The sequence below is a fragment of the Miniopterus natalensis genome, chromosome 2 (assembly GCF_054644295.1).
Source record: "Miniopterus natalensis isolate mMinNat1 chromosome 2, mMinNat1.hap1, whole genome shotgun sequence".
NCBI lineage: Eukaryota > Metazoa > Chordata > Mammalia > Chiroptera > Miniopteridae > Miniopterus > Miniopterus natalensis.
In genome coordinates this window covers 87,931,794-87,951,369 of record NC_142082.1, presented here as the reverse complement: position 1 = coordinate 87,951,369, position 19,576 = coordinate 87,931,794, and the positions used below count along the sequence as shown (strand labels likewise).

Sequence of the window (19,576 nt, the reverse complement as noted above, 5' to 3'; positions counted from 1 at the left end):
AGGTATCTCATTTCTGGGTCTGAAAACAGCCAATGAAATAGTTGCTGGAAATCCTTCTAGGACTGAAAACAATAGGGGACTGAGGGAAGCTGGCAGTTGTTCTTAAATATGATTTTAAATATAAGAAACTATTGCCCTAAACTCTTCACACATCTGGATGTGTATGTATGTGTATATACAGTTCACCTCCCTTTTGGAGAAGTCTGGTGTGGATCTTCGTTCCTTCACACTGGCTATAACAGTTTGCACTTTTCTTTAGATTGCGTGTTCTTGTGTCTATAGGAATAAATTTTTACGAGAGCTTCCTCTCCCTGATTGGCCATCTGCCTCATTCCAGGAACTCAGGGAAATGACCGTGTCCATTAGGAGACAGTTCTGTCGAGGTAGACAGGCCATGGTGGGAGTGCAGCCAGTCACTTGGTCAAGGAGGTTCAGTTAACCTTACAGTAAAACTGGTAAGTGCTTTGTGCCCAGCCTACAGCAGACTTTCTAGGCAACATCTCAGACTCCCAAATCTTGCCATCATCTTGTAAAACCGTAGTCAAGGAAGTCACCTGCCTGGATGTGAATGCCTTTCACAGTTACTTCTTCCTGGGATTGAGGCCCTGTATGAAATTGTGATGAGAAAATCCCACTCTCCTGTCAAATCTAATGCATTTTCCCTAAATCATTTAAGTCTTTGCTCTCTTCCCTTCTTTCCTGTTTCCCTCTGGGCTCTCTTTGCATACTTAAAAAGTCATTAGTGTCTGAGTTCATGACAGAAACAACTTGATTCTTTTTTTGTTTCAAAGATTTGAGTTATATTAAGCATTTAAAATACACCCAATGGAAAAATGTTCATTAAGAAATCATGTCTGGAGTGGGAGGGCAGGGTGGAGGGGATCAATGTGGGGGCAGGGAGGTAGGGACATCTGTAATACTTTCAACAATAAAGATAAATTTTTAAAAAAGAAAGAAAAAAAAGAAATCATGTCTCTTCCTGAGTAATAGAGTTGTAAAAGCTATCTTGTAAAATGTATCTGTTTTCCTTTTGAATACTCAAATACCTAATTTTACAGGATTATTTGATATTTTAGTGTTTCATATTATGTAAGGTTCTTTTATGAATGGTAGTGTTTTTACATATGGCAGGTAGATTTCATATCATATTTTAGGTTTCAGTTTCCAAAATGAAAGGTGGGTAAAGATTGTAGTAAATTTTAAGGTTTTTAAATTTCCTAACTTGATTTTTTTTTTAATAAAAAGGAGATTTTATATCTAACTTTCTGGCCATATTTAAAGTTAATATTTTGAGAACAATTAATATACTAATGTTAAGCAAGTTTGCTGGTTCACTGATTATTATAAAGCTTATGTTTCCCCTTTGAAATCTCTCAAATTTTGCTGGCTCTTGCACTCTGTTGTTCCATGACCTCCACTTGCATGCCATGTAGTCTTAAGCAGCTGCATGGCCCATGGCCATGCAGACCCCACACTCAGTGGTCTGCAGCTGTGAGACAAGCTAAGTTATCCAGGTGCTAAACTGTACTCTACTTAATATGGAGTGGAGACTCTGGGCAGCGGCTTTAATCCTAGCCCTGCTTAAGGTAAGACTGGGCTTTTTCTATGGCGAGATAGAAGAAGATGGGACCTTGGAAAGGAACCCCCTTAACTTTACACCATTAATAAAACTTCCCATGAAACCCATGAAACCCCATCCTGTGGGGGCCTCAAGAAATTCTTTTCCCAGTGGCACCCCAAAAACTACTTCTACCAATAATAGGGGAGGTGCAGATGGCACCCCATTGATAACAGAATTACTCTGTCAAATTGCTATTAAAGTTTTTAACCATAAATTTTCATTATAAATACTTCTGCCTTCATGGACTGGCACCTAACAGTTTGTGAAATGTCACCTTTCTTCTTCAGGCCACTTTGTGTGTCTCACGTCTGGGAGAAGCTGTGCAAAAAATGTTTTTGTGGCACACAATGGTTTTACTCCATGTGACTGAAGATTATTTCAGGAGTGTAATTTCTTTTCTTTTTATTGATTTTTTTCTATCAATTTCTGTTTTCTTTTTTTCATTTTATTTTTATTGTTGACAATATTACAGATGTCCCCATTTTCTCCCCCTTTGCCCACACCCACCCAGCCCCTGCCCTCCCCTTCTTTCTGGCCATCACCTCACTGTTCTCTGTGTTTATGGGTTTTGCATATATGTTTTTTGGCTAATCTCTTCACTTTCTTTCATCTAGTCCCTTCCATCTCCCTCTCCTCTGACAGCAGTCAGTCAGTTAGCCAGTTTATTTTGTTCATTAGATTACACATATAAGTGAGATCATATGTTATTTGTTTTTCTCTGGCTTATCGCACTTAGCATAATAATCTCCAGGTCCATCCATGCTGTTGCAAAAGGTAAGATCTCCTTTTTTATGGCTATGTAGTATTCCATTGTGTAAATATACCACCGCTTTTTTTATCCACTCATATACTGATGGGCACTTGGACTGTTTTCAGATCTTGGCTATTGTAAATAATGCTGCAATGATCATAGGGGTACATATATTCTTTCTGATTGTTTTTTCTGGATTCTGAGGATATATTCCCAGAAGTGGGATCACTGGGTCAAATGGCAGTTCCATTTTTAATTTTTGTGGGGATGATCTTTATTTTATCCCACAGTGGCTGAACTGGTGTGCATTCCCACAAATTGTGCGATAAGGTTCCCTTTTCTCCACATCCTCAGTAGCACTTGTCATTTGTTGATTTACTGATGATGATGACCATTCTGGCAGGTGTGAGGTGATACCTCATTGTAGTTGTAATTTTCATCTCTTTGATGGTTAGTGATGTTGAGCTTTTTTTAAAATATCTATCTATTGGCCATCTATATGTCTTCTTTGGAGAAGTGTCTCTTAAGGTCCTATGCCCATTTTAAAATTGGATTATTTGTCATCTGGTGTTGAGCTATATAAATTCTTTATATATTTTGGAAATTAACCCTTTATCAGATGTGTCATTGGCAAAGATGTTTTCTCATACAGTGGGTTGTCTTTTCATTTTGTTGATGGTTTCTTTTGCTGTACAGAAGCTTTTAAGTTTGATGTAGTTTCATTTGTATATTTCCTCCTTTGTTTCCCTTGTCCGAGGCAATATGTCAGCAAAAGTATTACTACAAGAGATGTTTGAGATTTTACTGATTATGTTTTCTTCTAGTATTTTTATGGCTTTGTTACTTCCATTTAAGTCTTTAGTCTATTTTGAGTTTATTCTTGTGTATGGTATAAGTTGGTGGTCTAGTTTTATTTTTTTGCATGTATCAGTCCAATTTTCCCAACACCATTTATAGAACAGGTTGTTTTTATTCCATTGTATGTTCTTGCCTCCTTTGTCAAATACAAATAATCCATAAAGGCATGGATTGATTTCAGGGCTCTCTGCTCTGTTCCATTGATCCATATGCCTGCTCTTGTGCCAGTACCAAGCTGTTTTGATTACTATGACCTTGTAGTATAGTTTGATATCAGGCATTGTGATACCTCCAACTTTGTTCTTTTTGCTCAAGATTACTGAGGTTTCAGGGTTTTTTGTTTTTTTTTTTTTTTGGTTCCATATAAATATTAGAGTATTTTTTCTAGGTCTGTGAAATATGACATTGGTATAGGGATTGCATTGAATCTATAGATTGCTTTGTGTAGTGTGGACATTTTAATGACGTTAATTTTTTGAACACTGTATATGTTTCCACTTATTTGTATCTTCTCTCTTCAATGTCATATTGTTTTAAAAGTATAGGTCACTTACCTCCTGTATTAAATTTATTCCTAGGTACCTTATTTTGGTTATGTTGCAATAGTAAATGGGATTGTTTTCTTAGTTTCTCTTTCTGATATTTCATTGTTGGTATATGAAAATGCTGCAAATTTCTGAATATTAATTATGTATCCTGTGACTTCGCTGAATTCATTGATTAGATCTAGCAGTTTTTTGGTGGAATCTTTAAGGTTTCCTTTGTACAAGATCATATCATCTGTGAATAATTAAAGTTTTATTTCTTCCTTTCCAATGTGGATACTATTTATTTCTTCTTCTTGTCTGATCACTGGGGCTAGGACTCCCAGTACTATGTTCAGTAAGAGTGGTGAAAGCAGACATCCCTTTCTAGTTCCTGATCTAGACAGGAAAACATTTTTAATTTTTGCCCATTGAGTGTGATGTTGGCTGTAGATTTTTTCATATATGGCCTTTATTATGGTGAGGTATGATCCCTCTATTCCCACTTTGCTGTAGTTCTTCCATAAATCAATTTTACCAAATACTTTTCTTGCATCTATTGATATGATCATGTGATTTTTATCCTTCATTTTGTTTATGTGATGTATCACATTTATTGATTTGTGGATAATGTACCAACTTTGAATCCCCAGAATAAATCCCACTTGATTGTGGTGTGTGATCTTTTTAATATATTGCTAGATCCGATTTGCTAATATTTTGTTGAGGATTTTACGATCTATGTTCATCAGGGATATTGGCCTATAGTTTTCTTTCTCTGTAGTGTCTTTATCTAGTTTTAGAATTAGAAAATTGTGGCCTTGTAAAATGAGCTTGGAATTCTTCTCTCTTGAATTATTTGGAGTAGTTTGAGGATGATAGGTGTTAGTTTTTCTTTGATTGTTTGAAGCTATCCAATCCTGGACTTTTGTTTGCTGGGAGTTCTTTGATTACTCCTTCAGTTTCATTACTTGTAATCTGTCTATTCAGGTTTTTTTATTCTTCCTGATTTAGATTTGGAAGATTGTATGTCTCTAAGAATTTGTCCATTTCACCCAGGTTGTCCAATTTATTGGCATATAGTTGTTCGTAGTATTTTATTACAATTCTTTGTATTTTTGTGATGTCAGTTATTACTTCTCCTCTTTCATATCTGATTTCATTTATTTAGGTCCTCTCTGTTTCTTGATGAGCTTGGCTAAAGTTTCATCAATCTTGTTTATCTTTTCAAAGAACCAATTCTTACTTTCATCGACCTTTTGTATTGCTTTTTAGTCTCTCTTTTGTCAGATGTAAGTATTGCTACCCCAGCTTTTTTTTTCTCATTTCCATTTGTATGGTATATATTTTTTTCATCCTTTCACTTTCATTGTGTATGAATCTTTTGTTCTGAGTGTGTCTTGTAGACAGCATAAATATGGGTGCTGTTTTCTTATCCATTCACCTACCCAATGTCTTTTAATTAGAGCATTTAATCCATTTATATTTAAGGCTATTGATAGGTCCTTAGTTATTGCCATTTTTTTCTTTGTGCCTATGTTCTTCTCTCTATATATATCTTCTTCTTAAAGCAGTCCCTTTAACATTATTTGCAATACTTATTTCATGATAATGAACTCCTTTAGGCTTTTTTTGGTCTGAGAAGCTCTTTACTTTGCTTTCAATTTTAAATGATAGCATTGCTGGATAGAGTAGTCTTTGTTTTTCATTACTTTGAATACTTCATCCAATTCCTCCTGGCCTGAAGTGTTTCTGTTGAGAAATCTGCTGACAGCTTAATGGGAGTTTCCTTGTTAGTAACTAACTGTGCCTCTCTTGGTGCTTTTAAGATCCTCCCTTTGCCTTTAACCTTTGCCATTTTAATTATGATGTGTCTTGGTGTGGGTCTCTTTGTTCATCTTGATTGGGACTCTCTGTGCTTCCTGAACTTTTGTGACTTTTTCTTTCACCAGGTTAAGGAAATTTTCTGCCATTATTTCTTCAAATACCTTCTCTATCCCTTGCCCACTTCCTGGCACCACTATGATGCAGATGTTGTTACATTTCATGTTGTCCCAACATTTCCTTAAACTATACTCATTCTTTTTAATTCATTTTCTTTTTGCTGCTCTGATTGGATTTTTTTCCCCTACATTGTCTTCCAAATTTGTTATTCAGTTGTCTGCTTTATTCAACCTGCTTTTTATTCCTTCCAGTGTATCCTTGATATCAGATATGGTATTCTTCATTTCAGACTGGTTCTTACTCATGGTTTCTATATCCTTTTTCATGCTGTTGTAGGCATCACTAAGTTCCTTGTGTATCATTTTAAAAAAATCTTCACCCATGGATATATTATTTATCTACCTATCTATTTATTTTAGAGATTGAAGAATGTCCTCTCTCTGAGCTGCTCTCCCTTCCCCCATGGAACTACACTCAGTGGTGATATATGGGACTTGGCAGGGCTGATCCAAACAGCCTCCTGTTGCGGGTGGTGCCCACAAACTATAAGAGGGGACGGGTTCCTCTTCTCCTTCCTAGGATAGTGTAGTCTGAACTCAGAGGGGAACCTGGATTTGTCTCCCTGCAGCGTAGTCACACAGCCCTGTACTCGCCCGTCTGGCTCCTGGACAGAACCCTCTCTGGGAGACACAGTCCCAAAAACCCAGCCCTGCACTGCTTCCTGCACCACTGCTTATGCTGCTGAACCAAACAGGGCAGGGCCAAAGGTCAGCCCTGCGAGGCATTCTCATCTCCACGTGCTGGTGTGAGCAGGGTGGGGCCAAAAGCCTCAACTCCGCTCAAGCTCCAAACCCACCCACTAGGAGAGGGTAAAAAGTCCCAGCCCTGTGCAGCACCCCTGCACTGCTGAACCCAGCAGGATGGGGCAGGCCTAGGGGCTCCACAGGTGGGGGAGTGGTGCCAGCTGTACACTTGAGGTTGGGGAAATTTTCCTCTTTCCCAAGCCACAAAGTTTAGTCACTGTCTAGGTTTCTGCCAAAAGCCTCACCAGAAAACAGAGGGCCCTTTAAAGTCACTGCTAGGTGTAGCCAGCAAATCTCTCCATAGGACACAAATAGAGCAGTGTAGCCTCTCCATCAGCCAGAGTCCAGGGTGAGCTCCCTGTGCTGGCGCTGGAGCTTAAGGAGTGCTCTTTCCTTGAGAGGGTGCAGTCCAAGTCTCCCAGGCAGTCCGAATCCCTATTGACTCCCACTGCCAGACACCATGTAGGCTCCTCGTCCTGTCTCTGCTCTGAGTTGGGGATTCCTGCATGGGGTTGAGTCCACATGCCCCTGCTGGGAGGGAGCTCTGCAGCTGCAGTATCCCTCCAGCTTCTCAGCAGCCACCACACCTGCATGAGGGAGCGCTCCCTTTCCACTTCTCCACCCTTCCTACCTGTCTTTATGTGACTTCTTCTGTAGATCTTTGTTTTTAATATTTCAGTTTCACTAGCCTTCAATTGGTTTTTCAGGTCGATTGTTCTGTAATTTAGCTGTAAATCTGGTTTCGGGCTGGGAACAAGTGGACACAGCTTCCAGCTACTTTGCAGCCATCTTGGAATCTATCCTATAATTTCTACTTTACGTTAAATACTCGTGCTCTATTAAAACCACACGTTTTGTGAAAAAGATCCAAAAGATTTTTGCAGCTCTTTCACCCCCATATATGCCAGTAACTCCTCCCACTATTTTCCCTTACTTAAATATCAAGATAGTGTGGTAGTTAAAAGGTGGCATAAATTTTTGAAAGAAATGTGTGTAAGCTCACTACATCATATTTGCAAGTAGCAGTTGAGATGTGGAAATGGAATTTGCTATTTAGGTATAGCTATTGCTATAAATGGAATGTCTGTGTTCCCTTAAAATACCTATGTTGAAAACCTAATGCCTAAGGTGATGGTATTAACAGGTGGGGCCTCTGATGGGTGATTAGGTCATGAGGGCAGAACTTCATGAATAAGATTAGTGCTCTTATAAAGAGGCCCTGGAGAGATCTCTGGCCCCTTCCCCCATGTGAGGACACAGTGAGAAGATGGCCCTCTGCAACCATGAAGAGGGCTCTCACCAGAACCCAACCATGCTGCACCCTGATCTCGGACTTCCCAGCTTCCAGAACTGTAAATTTCTGTTGTTTATAAGCCACCCAGTTGCTATGGTATTTCTGTTATGGCAGACCAAATGGGCTCAGACAGCTATGTTTTGAATAAAAGTATTTAAAAATATGATCAGTACAGATCTAAGGTAGCTGAGCCATTTTGGCCAAATAACCAGGATGATACCATCAGTTTTCTTCATAAATATTTACTGGTTTTGGTTTTACCCATATGGTAAAAATATATTGTCACGATATTTGTTTCAATAAAGAAAAACATATTCTTTCTTTTCTTTTGGTGCCTCAGTTCTGCATGCCATGAAGATAGAAGTATCTGCATTCAGGAGACAATGAGGCATTTTGTTTATCAATGGTAGGAATGCACTGTAGATATCTCACATGAAAACTGAAGTCACAGAGATTATTCAAATTCTTCTTCACTAAAAAAGAAAAATGAGTGTTTATTTGAACTTCGTTAACACTGTGATGAAGAAGCATCATTGAAAAGAAGCCATAAGTCATTTACTACTTTGTCAGCCCCTCACTTTCAGACTATTAATGAGGCAAGTCATCTTTTTATTCTTGCATATTCATAAAATACATAAAAGGAAATTCAGAGGCTTATTGTCCAGGTCGTTTTTGCATGGTGATGTTGAGTGTTTATTCTCTAATGTCATAAGCAGTATATATAAATACAACTTTTAAAGGGAGAAGGGATCATTTTCTCTGCTACTCTCGCCTGTTGTTTAGTTTCTAACTTTTCGTTCACCTGTTTGAGTTTATAATCCACATGTAGAACTGAAAATTATTGCTTGTTAAGAAGGAGATAAATGTACTGTGGTAGGTAAATGGTAGACTTTGTGGTTGCTGTTGTCTGTTTACTTGAAAACATTTACTTTTTATGAAAGATTTTATCAATACTTGCAGGTGGTAAGAAATCAACAGTGTGATTAAAAACAAGAGCTACCCCATCCATTTCTAAGAACAACCTCTTTTAATCATTCTTGCTTTGTTCTTTTTCTATTTCCCTCTATTATTACTAAAAATTATGGAGGTAACTTTATATAATATAATACATCAGTTTCCAAATTTATCACCTTAATATAATTTCACTGATTCTAACATAAAAAAATGAGGATTTATCTAATTTATATTGCCTTCTTTCTTTCTTCTCTCAATTCTTAATATTTATATTTTGGTTTATAGTTATGTTGTTTTGGCAATTCTATTGATTTCTATTGTGGGATTTGGGGATAAGAATTATTTTCCCTTAGAAGAGACTGGTCCATTGCCTTCTAGCATTCAGTATTGGTGATGGGACATCATAAGTTAGTTCAATTCTCGTTTCTTTATAGGTGACTTTGAAGTGGTCCTCTGGTAGCTTTTAGAACATTCCACTTGTCTAGATGTTTGAAATTCAATATGATATGACCAGGTTTAGATCTTTTTTCATTCATTGGGCTGTGCACTCTGGTTCTCTTCAGTCTGTTGACATGGATTCTTCTATAGTTCTGGAAAATTTTCTTTGGCTATTTCTTTGATTATTTCCTCCTGTTTTCTGTGTTTCTCTGTCTGCTTTTACATTGGTCATAGGTTGCACCTCAATGACACTTATGGAATACCTTCTTTCTATTGGGCATTGTGACACTTTAGAAGTCAACAGGAGCCATGAATGCCTGGACAGTGCTTGCCCTTGAGAATTGCATCAATTCATGAGTTTTTGTATAGAGTCAGAATCAAGAAAACTCATGCTATTTTTAAAGTGTGTAACCCACAAGGAACATACTAAGTGAACAGGCTTTATTTATAAGTTCTTTATTGCTGCTTACTTTTTACTTATTCACTTGTATTATTACTCACTGTTTATCTTTTACCAAATAACTTTTAGTTGCCTTTAAATCTTTCTGGTAAAGACAGATAGAATATTTTTACTTTAGTAGCACTACTGCAGCTGAATTTTATGTTGGTCATCCAAATAATTCAACATGGCCTCTGAGGAAAAAATATTTTGTACATCACTTATGGTTTTATCACAGGCAATAAAAACCTATTTTGCCTTAACTTCCCCCCAAAAAACAAACACTTTATTGGCAGAATCAAAGGAAGATATGAACAATAAGTGTCCAGAAGATGAAGTAATAGGGCAGCTTTGCTAATTTCTGTGGTAGGAATGAATAAACAGTTTCTCTTTAGAGTGCTGACCTCACAATAATTCTCCTCTATAGAGGAGAAATTTCTGTTGTTACTTTCTGTTTAAGATTCAGGCTTTAAGGAGAGAAACCATTGGTTTAGCTTTATTCACAAGCTCACTTTTTGGGAAGAGATGGGACTACAACTGATAATTTCATGATGAGCACAAAGAATGGTGAAACAGTACTTCCCAGAGGAAAGACAGCTTTATCATCAAAAATTGGACAAAAACAGCAGGTATCCACTCTGTCTTGTGCTGAGGAGCCAAAGTTCAGCTCTAACCCACTGGTTTCTTTCTCATGCTAGTGCTGCCGCCTGTATTGGTGCCGAGACACAGTGAATATAACCCCCAGCTCAGCCTTCTGGCCAAGTTCCGCAGTGCCTCCCTCTACAGTGAGCCACTCATGCCGCACAACGCCACTTATCCTGACTCTTTCCAGCAGCCTCCGTGCTCTGCATTCCCTCCCTCACCAGGGCAAGCATTCTTGCAGTCCTCGTGCATGGCCAGCCACCCTCACTCCCCAGGAAGCCCTTCCGAGCCAGAAAACCCCTATCAACACTCAGGTCAGTAAAAGCTGCCAGTCTTTGTGGAATACAACTCAACACATTTATGGTGTGACCATCATAATTTTAATCACTGTAACTGACATTCATGTGGAGCTTTATAGTTCACATGGCAATCTCCTGTGGGCTCTTGGACCCTGCCCTGCCTCTAAGATGGTCGACATGTCTTTGCTCTGGTTTTTGGTTCTAATCCCCTGGAAGCTCTCAGAAACTAAGTGGATTTGATAGCATTTCAAGGGATTTTTTTTTTAAAAAGGCAGTAGCAATAAGATTATAAAAGATTGTTCTAGACTCAGCGGACAGACTTGGCCTGAGGGCAAGCGGTGTGATTGCTGCTTTCAACAATCAAAGGGTGTCCTTCCTACAAAAGATGTGTAGGACAGAGGGAGGCCCCAATTCCAGGCAGTGCATTCTCTCTTTTTTCTATGGGATGCAAGCACAGCATCTGAAGGTAGACCTAGTCAATTTTTTTTTTTAATATATCTTTATTGATTTCAGAGAGAGGAAGGGAGAGGGAGAGATAGAGATAGAAACATCAACAATGAGAGAGTCATTGATCGGCTGCAGCCCGCAACCCGGGCATGTGCCCTGACCAGGAATCGAACCCTGATCGCCTGGATCCTAGGTCGATGCTCAACCGCTGAGCCATGCCTGGCTGGGCAGACCTAGTCAATTGATATTTGCTGAATTGAAAAAGCATGTAGAATGGAGAGGGAGAACCAAGCCCATTGTGAGAATTGCATGTACTATCACACCTATAAAGTGGGCATAAGTTAGATAATGAAAAAAAGATTTTATTTACCTCATGATGTGAGAAAATTATATCCTGAGCGAACAAGTTCCTACAGGCATGCATAAATGCATTTGGTCCTAGATGTTGTGACCTGCCTCATTCATTTCTTCATATATTTATTTATTTAATGGATATTGAACTCATACTATATGCAAGCATTGCCTTAGGGTGCCTAAAGGAAAATGAAAAGATTAATAAAAATTGTCCTGCCCTCAAAGAATTCATAAAATGTGGGAAGGTAAAGAAGTTGCCTCCTCCCCTTTGAGTTATTCCGTTCTTCCTTTTGCCCACTCTGCAGTACATCTATTTTACATATACATCTACTATTTAACTTTATCACACTGTATTATATAATTTTGTGTGTGTCTGTCAGTAATTTTATCTTTTGTATGCCTAGTTTAGAGCCTAAAATGCGGAAGTTGCTGATTAGTTAATAACACTCACATTTGGAACTTGGGAGAAGAGCTTGGGGTCATAGATCCAGATTTTATTGAGTCAGTAAGTAATGACTGAGCACCTGCTAAGTACCAGGCACTGTGCTAGTGCTAGAAGTACAATGGTTGATTACAATGGTCTCTCACCTTCCAGAGGCAATGACTATTGAGCACAATCATGTAAATAAGTGACAAGTATGATAAAGGTCTTAGCAATCCAGGCAAGTAATTATAAGGACTTGAACTAAAGAAGGGTTATGGGGACAGAAAAAAGGCAATGAATTTGAGGTGGCAGAATCACCAGGACCTGATGTGGGGGTGAAGGCTGAGATGTGGCAGGAGTCATTTACAGACTGGAGGAGGCCGTTGTAGTCTTGCAAGTGGCTATATTCACTGAGAAAGGGACAGCAACAGAAAGAGAACTCATTTGAGGACAGAGCCCCAGTTAAGGTATTAGAGGATAATTATGTTGCAAAATATACATTTACATAAAACACATTTGTGCTATAAAGATTTCCTGTATTAGGTTTGTGTTCCTGCATTTGTTAAACTAACAGGTTGATTTCTTTTTCTTCTTCCCTCCCATGAAGGACAGACGCCAAGATCTATGCAGAAGCTGGTTAGTTTCTCACAAAGGGAACAGCATTTTTAATTTCAAAGAAAATAATTCTTTTCTGAATGATTAACAACAAAATGCCAACCTAAGTAACAGATCTAAGGCTAAATAACAATAGAAGGAATTTTTGAGATTAACTGGCTCAGCTCCTTAAACTTTTTAAATTAGCCTTATTGAGATATAATTCATATGTCACAAAACTCAACCATTTAAAGTGTACAATTCAATGTTTTTTCATATGTTGTATTATATTTTTTAAGTTGCTACAGGCATGTGATAAAATACATATCATGTAAAATTTGCAGTTTTAACCATTTTTAAGTAACATTAAGTATATTCACAATGTCGCACAACCATCACCACATCTATTTCTAAAATAGTTTCATCACCCTAAACAGAGAGTCTGTACTCATTAAACAATAAGTTCTCATTCCCTGCCTTCCTCCAGCCCCTGGGTAACCTCTAATCTACTTTCTGTCTCTATATATTGAATTTGCCTATTCTAAGGTACCTCATATAAATGGAATCATACCATATTTGTCTTTGTGTGTCTGGCTTATTTAAGTTAGCATAGTGTTTTCACAGTTCATCTATGTTGTAGCATTTATCAGTTATTTCATTTGTGTGACTGAACAATATTCCATTATATGGATATACCACATTTAAAAAAATCCATTTATTGGTTTATGGATATTTGTGTTCTTTCCATCTTTTGGCTATTGTGAATAATGCTGCTATGAAGATTGATGTCCAAGTATCTGTTTGAGTCCCTGCTTTTATGTGGGAATATACCTAATTGTGGAACAGCTGGGTCACACGGTAACACTTTATATTAAGCCCCTTAATTTTATAGATAGATTTACTCCAGGACCTGCAGAAGGGTGACTTTGCTTTATAACTTTTTCACCAGCATTATAGTTCATTTTCTCAAAGGGAAATGCCTTATCCATGGTTATTCGGTGTGGTCACTTCACCACCTGCAGCGCCTGCTAAAACATACATACATGGCTGTATCCAACCACTGATATATAGACTAAGAATTCCTGGGGGTTGGGCCAGGAACCTGCATTTATTTATTATTTATTTATTTATTTATTTATTTATTTATTTATTTATTTATAATATGTTTTTATTAATTTTAGGGAGAGAAGGAGGGAGGGAGGGGGGAGAGAGAGGGAGAGAGTGAAAGAGAGAGAGAGAGAGAGTGTGAGAGAGAAACATCAATTGGTTGCCTCCCATGCATACCCTGACTGGAGTTTGGACCCACAACCTACACATGTGCCCTGACCTGGAATCAAATCAGTGACGTTGTGGTGCACAGGACAATGCTTAACCAACTGAGCCACACCAGTTGGGGCAGAATCTGCATTTTTAACAAATTCCACTGGTGATTTCTATGCACATTTAAGTGTAAAAACTATTTGAATGGACAATTCAACCAAAGCAGACTGATCCAAATTTTTAGGCTATTGATTATATAACAAATTGACATTAGGAATGTATACAGAAGGAAGCAGTTATTCTGAGGTCCTCTCTAAAGAGCTTTTCTTCTGCCTCAGGAGTTTTTATTGTGTAATGAATTCATTTTTGATAAGATATTATCTACCTGATTGCATACCATTTTCTTAACCATGATCACTGTCCATAGGACTGATATTTGGGGAGAAGAACCCTTTTCAGTGTGCCTTGGGTTCAAGGTTATAATCAGGTTTCAGCTGTCCTGTGTTTTAGGGGCATATTTGAACTATCTCAGAGACAGGACATTGCTGTGGCCATTGTACAACCCATGACAACAGAGGAACTGAAAATTAAGCTTAGTTCAAAGAAGGTTTGGCTTTGTTATGAAAGCCAGAAAACAACAGACTCTTCTGCTGTTGAGAAAAGCTAGGAGAACAGCTGCTAGGCTTGAAAATCTTGTGAAGCCATTTGAACTCAATGATAACTCATAAGTCAGAGGGAAAACTAATCAATGCTTTGGTGAGGAGTTTAGGACAGCCCACTTCCCCTGTAGGACACTCACAATGTTACTTCATAATAGCTTTATTATGTTACTGGTCTCTCTACTAAAAACACAGTCCACCAAGCTAAGGAGTTAATGGTCAAAAAGGTTGGGTCAGATTGTCTTTGTGTAGTTTATCAGTCTGACATTCCTTTGTTGTGCTGCTTTCTTGTAGTCAACACACCAGCCCTGTCTTATCTTGCCACAGAAACCCCAGGGAAGCAGAATGGCTGACTTATAGATGCCACAGCTGATAGTCATTTAGTGCTATCAATGCCTAATGGAGGTAAATTTGCAGACAAAAGTGTAGCTATTTTCCGGGAGTGTTTCCTATTATCCCAAAATAAAGCAAATCAAAAACCAAAACCAAACCAAATGTGCTGGCCTTCTATTTCCCAAGTGTTTTAAGAGGAGCTGATAGCATGACTATTTTTGCATTTTAACTGGCATTCCTCAGTATGATAGAGTGGACATTTTGTTTATCATCCTGTTTACTAGAATAAGTTAATTTTTTATTTTAACTTAACATTTAGAGTTTTGTAGTTCTTGCTGTTTATTATGGAATTGGATATTAAGAAGTTAGCAATTTTTTTCCCATTTCTGTTTTTACTATAGATTTAGAGTGGTGTCTTTCATTGGCTTTAGAAGGGTGCTCTTAGAAATAGATGTAAATAGGGTTTTTACAAAATTTTGTTTGTGTCTTACAATAGGTTAGAAAAATGCTGCTCTACTTTAATGTTCAGATAGAGCAAGGGGTGATCTTGTATAAATAAGATTTTGATACCCTGGATCTGGGTTGGGGGGTCAAGAATTTGCATTCTTAACAAGTTCCCAGGTGATGCAGGCCTGCAGTTCTATGAACCACACTGAGTGGGGAGGGTCCAAAGAAGTTTACTACTTAAAGTATTCCCAAGTGAATTCTAAGTTAAAGATTTTTTGTAAGTCAGATAACCCCCTAATTTACCTGTTTTATAAATTTGTATTCAGTGCATAATAGAACACACTCTAAATACAAGAATTTCAAGGATATTCAAAGAAAAGGAAGATTATACAATCCACAGGCCGAGAATGAGTGTGGGTGACAAAGAAAGAAAGAACTCTGAACTTTTCTTGGTCACTTAACTAAAAGTTTGGGGTGAAAACATAACATTCATGTATTTCCTAATGAAATATACAGCTCTACTTAAAATATTTTTATGTTATAACTAACTATTCTATATGTACATTAAAGAAAATGTGAGTTTATTTAGGTAGACTTTTCTTTCTCAAATAATTTAAAATTCTATCCATTGTCTCTGATTTGGTTTTGTCATATCCAAACTATTTTACTTCATCTTTAGTTTGTTAGAAAACGGTACTCTTTGCCACAGGGACTCAGTTTGGCATACAGTAACAGTAATATGCTATTTTTCACATGTGGAGATGAAGTGACCTGCCAGTTTCCTTTAAGCTGTGTTTCCTTTAGGGGTGATGAAGTTTACATGGATCCACTCATATCCTTGTTTGCTTGGCCCCCTCAATACTCATAAATATGGGTACAAATACTGTAACTATGGGAGAATCACTAGGTCCGTGGCCTCTACCACAGATGCATTGCCCAGATAAGCTTACCACAAACAGTTTTCATTAAAGTGACAGATTTGAAATGATTATAAAGCAGCTCACTTGGTCTTGCAGCCAACTTTTTGCTTAACAACATTAATCTATATTTCCTGATGGAATCAGGAGATGGGAAGCCAAAGCACAATGGCAGTGATGTGCTATCCGGTTCATTTTCTTTCAGACTTTCGGCCAGTTTGCTACGAGGAGCCACAGCACTGGTGCTCAGTTGCCTACTATGAACTGAACAACCGAGTTGGTGAGATGTTCCAGGCTTCCTCCCGAAGTATACTTATAGATGGATTCACAGACCCTTCAAATAACAGGAACAGATTCTGTCTTGGACTTCTTTCTAATGTAAACAGAAACTCAACAATAGAAAATACCAGGAGACATATAGGAAAGGGTAAAAGAAATATGTAATTTATTTTTCTGTTCTTCTGAGCTAAAACATGGGGAAAAAAACAGGCCTTGCATTGGCTTGTAACATATTGGGATGGCACAGGGCTGGGCCTCACTGCCTACAAAGTGGGGATGGCATCTTCTGTGGGGTGGCATAGGGTTCATATTATGAAAACAAATAAGATGATAAATATGAATGCAGGATGAAATTATTGATGAAAAGGATTGTGAATTATTTTTGAGTTGCCCAAAGATGCTTAATAAGATAACTTCTGAAGAAGAAGAATTCTGGCTAGCTGTTTATTTACATGAGGTAAAGTTACTTTTGGAGACTTAGAAACTAGGGAGTTATACATCCTGACTTATTTATGTTTGGAAGTGATTGGGGCTGTCCTATATCCAGGCATTGTTACAACAGCCCATGGGCACGGGCCTCACTGGGACTGGTCAGTGATATTTTTGAAGCTTCCTTTATTGACAGAATTCAATGGTTGCAAATCCCAGTGAAGCCTGGTTGAGGATCTTTAAATCATTTTATTTTATTTTTTTATTTTTTAAATCATTTTCTTTTCTCTTTTCTTTTCTTTTCTTTTCTCTTTTCTTTTCTTTTCTTTTCTTTTCTTTTCTTTTCTTTTCTTTTCTTTTCTTTTCTTTTTTCTTTTCTTTTCTTTTCTTTTCTTTTCTTTTCCTCTTCTTTTCTTTTGTAGTATCTGAGTTACTCCTGGCTGTCCACTGTCGTGTCAGACTCTACTTGATTCACAGGTGTACAGAACCTTCAGAGTCATTTGATCTTTTCTCTCCCCATCCAGCACTTAGACCACCTCAGAAAAAGAGTCACATGAGCCTTTTCTTTCAGATTTCCAGGGGAGATTCATTATTTCACTTAGTTATGCATTCTAATATTCTTCTTAACATACCTTCTAAGTGTCTCCTGTTGTAGTAAATGTACAAGCCATTGATTAGAAACAGGTTGAATTCATTCATTGATGTTGACTCTTAATGGTTACAACTGTAACTACTTTACATTTATTTATATCCTGTATTTTCCCATATGGCTTTGAAGTGGTTTCCAAGAAACCTTTGCAGTTAAGTGATAAATGAAAAATAGAAAATCAGAAACTGGAGTCGAGGGGGAGAAAAATACAAGCATGTCATCCTTAGGGTTAGCATTGTGATTGTGATTAAAATTTCATTCTATATTTCCTTGACAGGGAGGTCAAAAAAGGGACACTCAATCTGTAATGTAATTTTTATTTCAAAGGGGGAGATATAACAAGTCCTCAATAGAAATAATACTTTTACTTTGATTGAATTTTTAAACAAATTTCTCAGGTATGGCTTTACTTTCAAGTGTTTTTTTAATAAGAATCTTCAAGTAAAATCTAAAGACAGAACATTAAAATGTAGTGTTGTGGAGCTGTTTGCTGAGGAGCTTTGCAGATTTGTCTACCTATTAGTCTTCTACTGATGCCACTTGATCAAAAGATAGAGTTAAAATATTGAAGGAGTATTTAATGCATTCTGGGAACTGTTCTGCAAGTATGTTATTTAAGGTGCTGCTGTATAGACATGGAGAGTTGATGTTCTCTGTTGTTGGCTGAGAGCTGACCCACAGGGTTAAGAAACCATAGGAGCAGGAGCTTAAGAAAGCTTAACTAAGGGGTTACTTGGATGGAAGGGCAGTCCACTCTCACTTGGTACATGGATAACACCCAGATAACTGAGCCACACTGGCTAGGGTTGGCTTGGAATAGTTTTAAAGCAAGAGGTATCAGTCTTCTATGGGGTCAGAGGACTGTTTTTCAGGTACTCCTGTGGATTATTTGGTTCAGAACGGCATGGCTTCCTGGAGCACAAGCCTGAATAAATTTGCAATACAGTGCACTCTTAAATTAGTGAATAAATCAACTTGCTCTGTGAGTTAATTAATAGAGACTTAGATTTCAGAGATATACATTCATCTCTCAAAAATTTATTGAGCATCTACTCTTAGCCAGATTATTCTGCCACTAAGGATGCAGCAGTGGGAAACAAACCAAACAAAGATGACAAAAATTTCCTGCCTTTGTGAATCACGAGTTACTAAGAAAAGACAGAAAAGAAATATATATAATATGTCAAATGATAAGTGTTTAGAGATAAACAAAAGAGGGGAAGAGGGTGGTGAAGGGTATGTTATAATTTAGAACAGGGTAGCCAGGGAAGTCCTTCCTTAGAAGGTAACATTGGAACAGGGAGCTAAAGTGGGAATTAGCAGTGTGAATATCTGGGGGAACACTTTCCAAGCACAGGGAACAGCAGGTGCAAAGGCCCGGAAACCTTCCTGGCGTCCTGTAGAAACAGGCAGGAAACTAGGGAGAGTAGAACAGAGTGAGTAAGCAGGTCATAGGTGAGGCAGAACCAGATCTTGTCTGCTTTGTGTGGCATACTGGAGAAACCAGAGGGAAGCCAGGGAGAGTGGAACAGAGTGAGTAAGCAGGTGGGAAAGTCATAGAAGGAGAGGCAGAACGAGACCCTGTATGATTTGAGTGCTTCCACTGTGATGCTGTGAGAATTGGGAAGGTAGATTTAAATTGAGTTTACTGATCTGAGTTTTCACTTTAAAAGGATCGGCTGGGTGCTATATTAATATTAAACTGTAGAAGAGGGGTAAGGGTGAAAGGTTTCTATCCCAGCCATTTCTCCCCTCAATAGTTATCAATTAGCTTTGAGACCATGTCTGGTTTGTGTTCCTTGCCACTAAAGTTAGCTCAGATGGCTGATCCTCCTAAGGAAGTTAATGCCACTACCCTCTCAGCAGAGCATGTACTTCGACTTGTTTTCTCTAGTGGTCAATACCACTATGCTGACTCTCTCATACATGCTCTTTCACCCTGCTTTCTGTGAGATGGTGAGACTAGTACGAAGTATTTATTTATTGCCTTGCAACAGTTAGCTGGTGCAAAAGGAATCAAACCTATTACTTTGACCTCACTAGAAAAGTGCTTTAAATTGTCATTAGCAAGTTAGTGCTAGCATACCAGAGACTACCAATTAAATATCAGAGGCAATACCCTGAAGACCCTGGAACAATGCATTCTAATATAAAGTCTATCCATATTTTTCCCTGAAAACTAGGCAAACCACTTGAACTCTTTCAAATGATTGATAT

General features: G+C 37.9%; 1 protein-coding gene across 15 annotated transcripts in view; it reads left to right on the top strand.

Annotated features, from left to right (window-relative positions):
• SMAD9 (SMAD family member 9) overlaps positions 1–19,576 on the top strand; it is an 82,820-nt gene that overhangs the window by 47,882 nt on the left and 15,362 nt on the right. For 11 of the 15 annotated variants that reach the window (XM_087814378.1, XM_016197256.2, XM_087814375.1 and 8 more), the window contains 2 exons: positions 10,325–10,582; positions 16,208–16,429. In XM_087814378.1, the coding sequence (XP_087670504.1) occupies positions 10,325–10,582; positions 16,208–16,429 (480 nt within the window). Of the gene's footprint in view, positions 1–7,109; positions 8,392–10,324; positions 10,583–16,207; positions 16,430–19,576 lie in introns of those variants that run through there. The other 4 variants (XM_087814382.1, XM_087814383.1, XM_087814379.1 and 1 more) reach the window with 4 other exon arrangements.